Genomic DNA, 13,469 nt, shown 5'->3' on the forward strand with positions numbered 1-13,469 from the left:
AGCTACCCGTTACAACAATGTTTCAACTTATGGAGCGAAAAGAAAATGGTGTGTTCTTAGATTAGTGTACAGTTTCACAAATTGTTGTCTCTTAAATTTCGATGCTTATATCTTTATACGCGTTCTATTGCAGCCTGTTTGTGCACTGCTTTCCTCTTCCCGGGCCTTCATTTGGTTCTTATGCTCGGTTGTTTCCTCTCTTTTTATTGTTTTTAATATATCTCCATTTTTCTTCCTCTTTAGCTGCCTGCTTTCTTCGTCGTGCGTTTGCCGTGCCGCACAAAAATTCTGAACCTTTATTCACATTCGCGGTCGCTCTTTTCACGGCGCTGCGTGCTTTCAACCAACCCCTTTCTCCCTCCCTGGTAGGCGACACGTTTTTTTTTATTTTCCTGTGAAACCTTTACCTCCCACTTCTTCCACCTTTCCTGACCCACTGTGTTCCGTTATTCAGTAGCCAGTTGGCGTGGTGTCGTTCGTTTTTCATGTCCTTACTTTACTATATCTCTACCTCCATGCGGAGTACTCCACATTTAATTCATATCCAAGTGAATGCTGACTTCTCTTGTGGCTTCAGTGACGTACTGTAGTCGGCATAGTTGGCGTGAAAAACAACGGAATATACCATTTTGGACTGTTTTGATAATGGGGTTACTGTGACCAGTTTTAGTCAGCGCTCGAACGCACGTGTTGTATGTTTCCCTTCTTCATACATCCTGCCTCCAAACTGCCCTCTTTTCAAAACGACTACATTTCTGGATGTGAATTAGGTGCTTTAGGAATGCTAAAGCAAGCTGTACGGCGAGTGAAGCGTGCTGTGCGAGTCGTACGCCGGCCCTCTCCAAGCTGTTTTCTTCGGAGCCAACTCCTGTCATGTTACTTCCCCGAGGTGTTGCCGACGGCCAAAATGGAAAATAAATTAGGTGATTGCTAACAGTATTGAGCACCGTTAACCGGCATATTTGTAAAATCTGGTCGCGAACAGCTCGATACGACGCACAAGCAAACAAGAACGTACAGTCCGCGCGGTATCAGCCCCGCCGCACAGCGCGCATACGCGGGCGCCCGGACGGCTGACACACCAGTTGCTGGTGGCGCCCTCTGCGCTGTGGCGCCTCCGTCATCGCAAAAGCGGCCCCCCGCTCCCATGCATTGCGCGGCGCTGTCGACACACTGCCCAATCTTCTAGAGAGCACTATAGCTTGGAGTTCTGGTGGACACGAGGAGCAGTGCGGCCAGAGCGGCGTAAAGACGTGGAGTGAACTAACATCTGTACTCTCCTTTTTCCTTTTTGTGTGTGTGTGTGTGTGTGTGTGTGTGTGTGTGTGTGTGTGTGTCTTTTTTTTCTGGTCAGATCCCACTGGGTGATCGCCCGTTCAAAAGGGTACGACCATATCGCCATCGCCATCATCGCCATGGCTGCGCCCAGTTTAGCGAGCTCGCTATCTCCTCAGAATATCTCAGAGGTTTGTTTTGCTCCTCCCGGTTTGCAAAGCATTTCTTTTGAAATTAACCTTAAACGAGTGTGGAAACAGTTGCGCTGCAAGTTCACATTTTTTCCCAGCAATAGTGCTGAAGCGATGTTGGTTTTCTGATGACTACTTCAGGCACCGTCTGCTTCCACATTAAGCCGGATTTTAAACTACTGGCTTTCGTGAATTGTCTTGTGCTTACGGAAATGCACTACAGATATTTATGTTCTGAATGTATGCGGTTTTCACGGACGCGGTCCGCTGTTACCATAGGGTGTCTACGGCTGTTGCCGCATGATTTGCCCGCAAGTACTTGGCTCTGGCTAGTAGCATAATGTTGATCCGAGTTTTAAAGCGTCTGCCTGTCTGGTTTGACTGCACTGGCGCTAGATCCATATATTTCTTTGGTGGTGCCACCGTCATTAATTGAAGTTTCTACTGTTGTACTACTGCTTCAAGATTTGAGCGCTCATGCTTCAAACTGTTCGATTGAGACTTGTGCTGTTGGGCAAGTTGGTTCGACTTCAAGGCCAAAATGGACAACACGACTCAATTTCGTCTTTGCCTTGGCGCTGGTTGCCTAAATCATTATTTTTTATCCTTTACTCTGTAAGCGGTCACACATCGATGATAAGTATTTTTGTGGGGGTTTGGTATGTCGTTGCTATATTTATTTGTAGCTGTGGGGCCGACCAGTTGTAACTTACTGCCTCCCCCAGTAGATATCCACTGCAAGGCAGTACAAACTACAATGGAAACATGCAAATTCTAGCTTTGTAAAACATATGTACACTTGGTTAGCAAGCCTGGCTTTTTGCTTGATGGTAATAGAGTGTTTGTTTGTAAATAGATGAAGAGCCGCAAAGTGGTTCGCTCTCCCTAAGCCAGGAAAGCCACATTTTGGTCAAAGTGTTTTTTTTTCTTTAGAAATAGCAATACAGCATACCCTACATACATACACCAGAGCAGATGCATGCAACTTTTTTTTTTAACCAAATTATAACAGCTCGTGCGTGCTGTTCGGATGTCATTGCCGTGCAGTAAACAAATTGAAGGAAATTGCCTGTCTTTTTGTTGACAGGCAATTTCCTTCAATTTGTTTACTGCACGGCAATGACATCCGAACAGCACGCACGAGCTGTTATAATTTGGTTTAAAAAAAAAAGTTCCCTGTTGAAATTGTGTGTTCTTGTGTTTTTCACCGGTACATTAGAAAATCAATAGTGCTTCAATCAGTTTGACCTCTGCTGTGTAATTTAAGACGTCATAAAGTTCTTGTTAAATTTAATACTGGAGTGCTCTGCCAGTAGTCATCTTAAATATTGTGGTTATCCAATCCTTTCATGCCACAACAAAAAGGAAACATACTAAATGTATATGCAGCATGAATGAAGACGAGAGTTCGGTTGCTAAGAAAGGGGACAGCTGGACAACTGCCATAATGTGGGTACAGACCTCTTCAGACTTGAGTTGCAGGTAGGATATGGCCTACAAAGCACAGTTCAAGGAAGGATGCTGACAATTGTTTGTTGCTGCTAGGTTAAATGTACCTTTTTGGCCCAGAAACCATAGTCCCCAGAGTTCATAACATTTTCACAAACATTTCAAGCTTATTGGTTCCATCAAAACCTATGGTACCTACCAGGCTGTTTGATAACACACATCCACAAGCTTTTGTCTGTAGAGGGTGCTAGGAAGCTGCTAACAGATATGGCCTACAAAGCACAGTTAAAGGAAGGATACTGACAAATGTTCATTGCTGCTAGGTTAAATGTACCTTTTTGGTCCAGAAACTGTTGTCACCCGAGTTCAAAGTGCATGAATGCATATTCATGTGACAGCCCCACGATGCCTTCCTTGCTCACTTCTGTAAGGGAGGCCATAGAGAGCAGCGGCACAGTTGATTTCAGAACTCCTCAGGTGTGTCAATTAGTAATTTTATGAAGCTGCTATAATTTCATCTCAGTGTGACGTTTGTATCTTTTGATAACAGCTTTTACCGACAAAGACAAAGGATTTGCATGAGATCCTGCGTAGCCCCTGTGCTAACATTTTTTTTAGCCTTTAATGACCGCACCCTAGAACTCAGTTTGACTGAGAAGGAAGTACTAAACGTTTTCAGGTATGTTGATGATTTTCTAATAGTTATTAAAGAACAGAAAGATTTGACCTACGCAGATACTGTAAGCCCAGTTTTAGCCAACTTTCAAGAAGAGGGGCAGGGATTGTGTTTTACCCGTGAACTCCCTTTGCGAGGATATTTTCAGTTTAAGTATAGATTTAAGTATTACCTTGGGCGAGCATCATGTGTGTTGGCAATACTCGCCTCGAGCACGGAAGGAGCTGCTGCATTATTCCTCGGCTCATTCAAAGATTGTGAAACGCGCTATTGCTAACCTCTGCCTTGGGTCTGCTCTTGTGAAGCCGTGTGAACATACTATGCAAGCTAGCTTTGAAAAGCAAGTGGATTGATTTGCTATGGCGGGGTTCCCAAGCTCGGTAATCACTGGTGATGCTGAAGCCTTCCTAAGGAAAACCAAACGTGTAAGATCAAATAAAAAAGGGCGTGCATGTCATTCACGAAAGCGGACGAGTAACGAACTTCGTGCTTTACACATAACCAAACTTCAATCACAACTGTTTCATTTAGAGCTTGCAGAAGCCGCACATTACTGTCAGTAGAACAAAACGCGTCATTCCGAAAGCAATCAAGTGCTTTTAATCTCCGCACTTTCATTTCATTGTCGCCTTGCGAAATTCACAAATCATTCTCACTGCATTCACGGCGGAACGTGTCTGCACGCAGTAGAGGCGGTCAGAAAGCACAGCTGCGGACGGTTTGCTTTTTTTTAAATGCAGGTCTTTTCTTCACCGGAGGGCGTAAGTAATACAGTCGTACCTTAGTGGGGATCTTGCCGAAATACAAGGCTTGGGTTCCCTCATAAAATAGATCGCATTTCGGGGCCGATTTGCATCTAAGCGGTGTGTAACAAACCTGCGTCTGAGCCACGAAGGGCTTCGTGGAGCGGCCTTGCGCCAGCGATTGAATCAATGCACAAATCGCATTTAGTTCATCCGGGGCAAGACAAGATGACTAGCCTCATGCGGTCTTTGGAGAAAACTCGCGGCACAAGTATAGCACAAGAGCGCGCACACACATCCACGCAACAACGCGCATCGCGCACTGCTACTGCTGCCACCACAACACGGGCGCCGAGAAGGAGTTGGAGTTGGCACGGGTCGCTAGCGTGGAATGGGGGTGCCGACCGCAGCTCGTAACAGCCAGCCGACGGCCTCTTCTCCCTCTCCATCTTCGTTTTCCCCCTCGCGCCGCATTCGTTTGTTGGGATCGGATATACGCCCCCCGCTGCCAGGACACCATTCCTAGGAAGGAACTGCCCGGACAATACAGCGCGCGATGTTCCATTGGGCCATCGCACGAGCGGAGTGTTCAGGAGCCCGCAGTGGAGCCGCAGTAGACTGCAGAGCGGCTAGCCCTGCCCACAGACTTTTACCACCACGTCCTGACATCGATACGAAGCGGGGCGAATGAACTGGCCGAGGTTCTGGCCGGTCATCATGCCAAATTTCAACAAGGCGAGCAAAGGGACGAGAGTGTCCAAGGGCGCAGCCAGATAGCGGAAGCCACACAGAACAGAGGTGATGGTCCTCTAGACGGGGGCCCAGTGCGAGACACCACGGAATCGAGTGGTGCCCTTTTGGCGTCGTCGCACGAAACCACGTCAGCCGTCACAGAGACCTCCATAAGGGTGCAACAAAGATTTGAGACACAGCAGGGTTCCCAAGGTGCGCATGGGAAAGATAACAATTTCGGGAACGAAGAGCAAATTGTCTGGACCGTAACATATAAACCTGACAATGATATGTGGTACAGTACTGTAATGGATGCGAGAGTTGGACTGTGAAAAAGGCTGACCGCCGAAGAATTGACGCATTTGAATTGTGGTGCTGGCGAAGACTCTTAAGAGTTCCTTGGACTGCCAGAAGATCAAATCAGTCGATATTGTCGACCATAAACCCTGACTGCTCATTGGAGGGTCAAATTCTAAAGTTAAAGCTCAGCTACTTTGGTCATCTGATGAGAAGAGAGGAGTCGCTGGAGAAAGATTTGATGTTGGGAAAGGTTGAGGGTCGCCGGAGAAGGGGTAGGCAGCGAACGCGATGGTTAGATGGCATTCTCGAGGCATTGCAGATGAAGCTATGTGATGTTAAGAAGATAGTGAGAGACCGGAAAGCGTGGCGTGACATGGTCCATAGGGTCACGAAGAGTCGGACACGACTGAACGCCTGAACTGAACTGGACTGTAATAGAACCAGTCGGAACCCCGGAGTATAGTGAGTTGCGCATGGTGTGCAAAGTTTCAAAGGAAGCTGACATGATCGTGGTGCACGCTGAGTCGACAAAGCCCGAGGAGTGCGAATTAATTTCCGTAACATGTTTACGTTCTGAAGAAGTTCTGAATTCGCCATCCTTTTGGATTAACTCGATTGCGTCGAAAGATATACTACGCCCTCTGCCTCGCTTGAGGTACATTTGTAGGGGCTGTCCTCATGTCCAGAAGCATGGACTAGTACACACGGTTGACTTTTTGGTTAAAGTGGTGCGGCACTGCACTTCTGTCGTCTGAATAATCTCTCTACATTGTAGTGTGGCGAGGGGCAGTTTTGTTTGCGGCAATCGCTCAAAGGCGCACGCAACCTTCCGGGCTGATGTTCGTATGTACTGTATCTCTCAGCCATTTTTTCGTGTGAAATGTATTTCTCTGAATATTTTCCTCCTCTTTTGCTACCAACGCATGCCACAAAAGGACTGAACACGACGAAACAGGCGTTGATGCCGTCGAGTTAACTGCCCGTCTTGTGAATTTCTGTGCTTGCGCGCTGTGCACCGTTGACAAACTAGACATTTGCTATACTTGCTTCCACTGCACGTTAACCATAAAAAAACGTGTAAATTGCGTTGAACTTACAGTAAAACATGGTAGTGGTTTTGTGCTGATTAATTTTGAATGCAATTATTAAATGTTGTTTATTGCGACGGCGAAGTTGACTGGAACTAAGGCAGCACTCAAAAGGAGGGATTCTAAAGGTGTTATGCCGCAGACTCTATCTATGAATGCAAATAAAGTTTTTTGGCACCTTATTGAACCGTTCTCTGTCATTTTTAAAGCAACAATATTTTTTTAACGTTGGCAAGTTTCCACTATAAACGAGAAATATGTCTTTGCGTTCCGGTTAGAGGGATGTTTGAAATTAAGAATCAGCTTTTATATTCTTTGATACGAAGTTTTTTTAATAACGTTGTCGAAGTTATACCGAGCGTCAACCTGTCATTTCACATCAAGAGCGAGTCTCTTCTCGTCGATGATGATGATGATGCTCAGGGCCATTCCATTTGAAACGGGTCGCCACCAGAACTGGTGCGCAGGCCGAAAGTGAAAGGAGGAAAGAAGAAAAAGAACAAAAAATTGAAGGACTCTTAAGCTTCGCTTTTAAGAATGGAACGCGATAGCGTTATCGCGCCCCGTTCGCACAGTCTACTCATTTGCTTCTCACGCTTTTTGCTATACTCATTTTTATTTATTAATCCTTCCGGAACGTAGAAGCGCTGCCAGCCATCTTGCCGAAACGCGCGGGCCTCAAGTTGCAGTCATAGTTCGTCGGCAACATCGTTGTCTATCCATACCCTGTCTATCTTATTCCGTACACCACACGCATGATGGCGCTACGTGCACGCCATAATGTAAAAGAACGCTGGAAATTGGATTTGTCTGCCCATCATGACAGATTTCCATGTTTTAATTACACACACTGCTTTAGCAAAAAAAATGCAGTCTTTACGTGCTAAGAACTGACCACAAATAATATAACAGGCATTGGCGCCACCAACCATTGCACATGCATATTGTAATGACGTCACGGTCTCTGTGTGCGAATATCCGATGATAGGCTACTGTACCATTCACATCCAAAATGTGACCATGGAACCTTTAGGCTATTTATAGCTCATCCGAATCAAGCTGTCGTTAATTACAGGCAGCCTGTATTACTGCATGACGATCCAAAATTAATGTGTATTTTCTGAATAGTATACGGAGTTTTCAAATCCTAAAGCGACATCGGATTTAAGGGGCGTCGTTGGTTTTTCCAAGAGAAGGAAAGCGTAGCAGGGGGCAGCAGAAAGTTAGGTGGGCGGATGAGGTTATGAAGTTCGCAGGGGTCAAGTGGATGCAGCTAGCACAGAACGGGGTTAAGGTATGATGCCACATTTCAGAAGAGTTTTGGTAGCGAATACAAAAAGAAAATTAGTGATCTATATTTAAAGATTGCCTTTTATATTCTAATCAGAATGTTTAAATACAAAAAAAATTCATTTTTGTTTTTCGAAAAATGTACTAATAATGCATCCCACGCCAGCAGTCATAAGTCAAATATAGCTGACCACAAGGAAAATTCCTCTTGCAGTTATGTACATAAAGCCATTAGCTGTGCAATGAACTAAAATAATTGCGATACTATCAATTGTCGTTTTTAATTTACAATATTACCAAAAACAACGGTTTTCAGCAAGGAATGTTTTTAAAACAATGCAACAATAACAATTAATAAATAAAGCACATATCACAAAACCATCTGAAATTTTATTGAAGGCATATCATTTCGCTTAATGAGTACAATCCTTCTGATTGGTCCTAAATTATTGACAGTTGGCAGTGGCGCTGCCAATCGGAAGCAATAGGTGCTGCCTACAGAATCTTAGAGGACGCTGTGCGGTTCGCAATCTCTTCCTTAGCAACCTGAGTACTACAGTGCTCATCCCTTCGACTTGCTTCCTGGAACGCAACATCTATAGAAGAAAAGTACATATTTTTACGAAAGATAACAGAGGCATTCAGATATATACGCATCTTTAGGAGTAATGTTAACTTTTAGAGGAAAATCGATACCGAACGGCTCGAAAAGACTGCAGATGCCGTGTCTTCTCACTCTATATGATTACGAAAATTGGCGAGAAGCAGCTTTTATGCTGTGGGAAAATTATGATAACGGATCACAGCGTTTCATGGTGACTAGGAAGTCAAACTGATAGTTATTACATACTTCTTTGGCATGGCCACTTGAACAAGTCTTGAAAAGCAAAGGATGCTGAGTACGCGGGTCACACTCATATGCATTGCTTTCGAGCCAGTATGAAGCGCTGATTGCCGGGTCAGAATTGAGGATCTTAACTGACGCCACGCTCCAATAATTTGGATATTCAGACTCTCCATACACAGCGATGACGTCGTAAAAAAGAGAGATTCTGCACACCAAATGCACGCTACACGCACGACCGGGGACCGCGTGATACTGCGCAAATAGCTCGCCAGTCGTGCGTAGGCGTTGTGAGTCTGCTAATACGGTCCAGAGTATCACCTTCTCCATGGCAGCATCGCTGCTGCCGATACATGATGCTATGGCATCTTGCCTCTCGCTCGGCGCAGCTCCTACAGTTTGGACGCTCAGCATAGCTAGCCGTAAATTGTCGAGGAATTTCGAATGCTTCCCCAGCAGTGTTTTGAGCTTAGCTGAGGCTGCGGTCACAGTCGAGACATTTTCTAGCAGTGTTCCCAATATATCAGTGCATGTAATGTTCATATTATTTTCGACACTGGAGCTAAGGCCGCCCAGCACCTCTCCTAGTTCATTCACTCTGCTCTGTATCGATGTCAGCACTTTGTGGCAGGTGGTGGCACGATTGAGTTCAGTGATGACAGGGGCTTCTGGACATCCGAGCATTTAGCTCTGTAGTGTGCCGGAAGGTTCTTCCAGAGAAGTGCGTCCTGGCAGCGAGGACATGACGCTGTGTGGAAGCTACAGGTTTTTTCGAAGTGCTCCAGCAGTTCTCCCAGCGGGCCCACGAAGTTGCAGCCGTGCTCGCTGTTCCAGCAACAGACCTGTGTACATTGGAATACAATTACAGAAGGGAATTTTTAACAGTTTTTAGCGAAAAATCTAGGAGCACGGGAAGGGTTACAGTACACTACATCACAGAAGACCAAAAGGCACCGGATAACCCCCTTTCATAAAAATCACGGGCAAGACATCTTCAGCAGTCAACTTGCATGTCCATTTCACAAGTATGCGGACAGTCAAATATATATATAAATCCTCGTTTCATAAAAATCACAGGCAAGACATCTTCAGCAGTCAACTTGCAACTCCATTTCACAAGGATGCGGACAGTCAAGCGCACAGTGCCCATTTAGGAGCTCACTGAGTGCACAAATCGTAGCACTGTAACATTACTGCCTGCACTATGTGCCATGCGCTTCATTCCTACCTTACTGCGAATAAATGTTAGTTGTTGACAACAGTACATTTTTATCATTTTATTCACTAATCCTTTTTTTTTAGAAATCGTTAACTTTAACTGATTGATTGATTGATTGAAAACTTTATTTGTTTTTTGGAAGTTTGTTAGCGGTGGAGGTCGAGGCTTTTTCTGGAAGAAACTTGGACCAAAATTTGAATCCGAAATCATGACGACGCTTAAGCTTCACTTTAAAAGAGCAAGAGTGACAGTGCCTTTAACACTGTCTTTTGTTTCAGCAAACATTTAAAGGTTTTTTAGTTTGCTATCTGTAAGTTGTGAAGATTATTATTATTATTATTGTACCATCTTTACAGATCCTAAAGGTAAGTTAGTAAGACGGACATATCAAAACGCGTTCCGTAGTGTCCCTCCCCTCTAACGCGCTTGGAACCAATGAACCTTCGTGGCCTGTCGTTGGGCGTCAAAAAACGTTAGGATTTCGAAATTTTAATTGCGTATTATTCTGTAGGGACACAATCACGCAAAGTACCTTTTAGAAATGAAAGTACCATTGTACTTAATGACATGTTAAATGACTTCGCCCGAGATGATGTATGTGAGTGTGTAACTGTTCGGTACGCTCATTTTCGAGGGATTATACAAGGCTGCTAATGTTTTATTGTAAATTTTGCGTCTTTGTTGTGATAATGACATGACTCCCGTGTCCTTTAGTGATCACTGCTCAGTTTCAGTCGCGCTTGGGAAGAAAAAAAATAAAAGAATAGATTTTAGTTGGGACCAGCTGTTGGGCGATAAAGTTTCTACAGACTTTGTTCATGATGTTTTGGAATAGAGAATAACATGCCGAAACCGAATTCGAAGCCACATGGGAAAGGTTTAAAGAAGTTCTAAAGATGAAAGTGATTGAAAGAGAAGATGAAATTACCTACAACAACCGAAGGCTAATAATCTCCAAGCACTATAATGGAAGAGGAATGACGGGCCCCGGGGTCAAGCAGCGGGCATACGTGCCATGAAGTCCCAATTAGAAACGGTGGATAAGGAGCGATTGAGAGCGTAGAAGCTCTTGCTTGGTGAAGCACCCACAAAAAGGGCTCTTAGCACAGAGAAAATGTATGCTTGCCAAATTAATATATTTGAAATCGATTAGAATGAAAAAAAATATAGTTGTGACCAAACAAACATTACCAGCCTTTAGTGCCTTCTAGACAGACCTCGTTTCAGCACATGCTCTGAACAAACAGAAAGAAGGTATCTATGAAAAAAGAAAAAAAAGAACGAAACTATTTTTCTATGGCAATATGCGAGGAGCACATAACATTGTTATTAGGACGTGATCTTCTGTTGCACCTTCGGAATAGTTCAGTTCAGAGGTTTTCTTTATGCGCCTCCTTCGCTGGGTTTACCTTTGTAAGCATTATGAGCAAACTCTTACACAAAGTGTAATTACTGTCTCATTCACCCAAACGCTGCTTCTCGTAGTTCCGCAGATAGGCATATTCCATGAACAATTTAAAGGAATAAATATGTGTGTAGAATGTGTCTATATGTATTTACCTATTTACCATGAAAGCCTTCAAAGGCCATCATTATCAGGGTATTTAATGGGGGTGGATATATAGATAGATGAATGTATTTCATGGAAAGGAAGAGAGGTCAGCCGGAAAGTTGATATATGGCCGGCTCTCTGCACTGGGCAAGAGGAAGAGGAGCCGAAAGAGGGCCGAATAGATGACGATGTGGAGGTGCATCCTAGAATGGGTACACATGTGCGCGCATCGTTAGTATGCGGGTGACGTGTTATGTGACATTGAGCGGAAGCCACGCGTGCGCCGCTGTTTTTGAACTTCACAGGCAATGCGGGATTTCGTGGTGTGTTTCCCAGACGGCCGTGTCCCAAGTCCTGGACCGCAGTCAAGTTAAAGATCAAAGGTCAAGATTTAAGTGAGAGTGTAAGAGGGGTGAATTACACTGTGGGGTCGCCGTGTGTCAGATGTGACACTGTGCCACTTGACTACGGACGTGAAGTCTCGAATATATAAGGTGCACTGAGCACTTCCAGCCCAGAGCTACGGCATGGAGCCGGAGACCGTATAGCAGAACTCAATGCTTTACCTGATGTAGCCGCGTGAAGCAACCGCGACATATTCGGTTTAACGGAAGCTAGACCATAGCCATTTTTTTATTGTTGTTGTTGTTGTTGTGCGCATGTTTTTGTTCCTCTGTCGCTCTCGTTCGCTCGCCAGTCTGATGTACGAAGCTCACACTGTACTCGGCGCTTCTTTTACCCTTCGTATGTTTTTGTAAAGGCAGTGTCAGAAATGGCTGAAGAAGTTTATAAGTTGCTGCGAAACTCACAAGGAGGAACAAATCGGCTCCTGAACAAAAAAGCTCACTGCAGATTTTTTTGAAACCTCTTCATCCATTACGGCTACCGGCAGACATTGGAAGAGAAGAGAGTGAGCACTATTCAAAAAAAGCTAGAACTGTTTGGCAGCGACCGTCTCATAAGCCTCGCACGGATGCGACGAACGGATGCGACGAAGAGAAGAGAAACGCGCTCTCCCTCGAGACCGGCCGTCCTCTTGCCTAGAGGGAAAGCTGTGCTGCCATCTGTGGGAGTTTACATGGAGTTTCCAGACGACCAGCCACCAATGGCGCTCAAAGCATCATCGGCCGGAGAGCTACCGAGTGCATAACTACAATCTTTGGACAAAACTAATGCAGAGATAAACGTTGTTCTACCGTAAATAACGTCCTAACATTCACTATTGTGACTAAAAAATTCAAAAAGAGATAAAAACAGCGGGTGCGTTCCAATACCCCCTCGTAGACGTCTACTTAGACGGCTACGCGAGCAGCCGCCATCTTGAGACGCGTTCCAATTCTCGCGAAGCAGTCTCGCGAAGACGACTTCGCCGAAATCAACATCGATGCAGACTACTTTGCTGTCTAAACATGGCGGACAGAGCGCGGTTCGCGCTGAGCGAGTCGTGCGTGCGGTAATTGCAGGAGTTGTACGGTGGTCGTGCTCTTTGCGAACGCCGGAGTATGCATATTGTGAGCCTTCTGTGGACCTTCTTTCATTTGTACATGCCATGATCTTCTTCTTTCATTTGTACATACCATCATCATCGTCCCGCGGCGCCGGCTCCGGCGCGCGCCTGGGTTCGTGATCGGATTAAAACGCAAGACAAGGCTTGGCTGTCCTTGCCGTTACGACCTCGCCGTCTCGACCTAGCCTTCTTTTACAATATGAACGATCTTTTAAACGTGAGTTGTTACGTCAATGTATGCGCTAGCTAGAGGCTAATTTAGCTGTCCTTATGGTCGTGAGATTCATAGCACTGCAGATTCTTCTACCGCGCTCTGAGAGGAAAGCGTGCGTTGGATGCTGTTGGTCTTCTTTTTTAACTTGACGAGTTTCTTCAGTCTTAATGTTATCGACGAACTCGTCGCTTTCTGGGCACCTCACCGGGAGTCAGGACGGCTGCTGTACGGCGCACGTGTGTGTTTCTATCTTGCTGTAGTAACCGTGTCAAACTCTTCCGCGGATTTTCAGTTAATCTGGGAAGAACGAACTCGCCTGACGATGCTGACTTGTCGCGCATTGATTTTTTTGTGCCTGTACGTTATTAAAACGAGTTGTCTGGTTTCTT

General features: G+C 45.1%; 1 protein-coding gene across 1 annotated transcript in view; it reads right to left on the reverse strand.

Annotated features, from left to right (window-relative positions):
• Positions 1-7,991: 7,991 nt before the first annotated feature.
• Positions 7,992-13,469, reverse strand: part of LOC146175252 (TNF receptor-associated factor 6-like) — a 48,375-nt gene continuing 42,897 nt past the window's right edge. Inside the window, exon 3 of the mRNA XM_084584689.1 lies at positions 7,992-9,430. Coding sequence (XP_084440815.1) covers positions 9,203-9,430 — 228 coding nt within the window. The 3' untranslated portion in view covers positions 7,992-9,202. The remainder of the gene's footprint in view (positions 9,431-13,469) is intronic.

This window comes from Amblyomma maculatum, chromosome 11 (genome assembly GCF_055883805.1).
Source record: "Amblyomma maculatum isolate TAMU_Amacu chromosome 11, ASM5588380v1, whole genome shotgun sequence".
NCBI lineage: Eukaryota > Metazoa > Arthropoda > Arachnida > Ixodida > Ixodidae > Amblyomma > Amblyomma maculatum.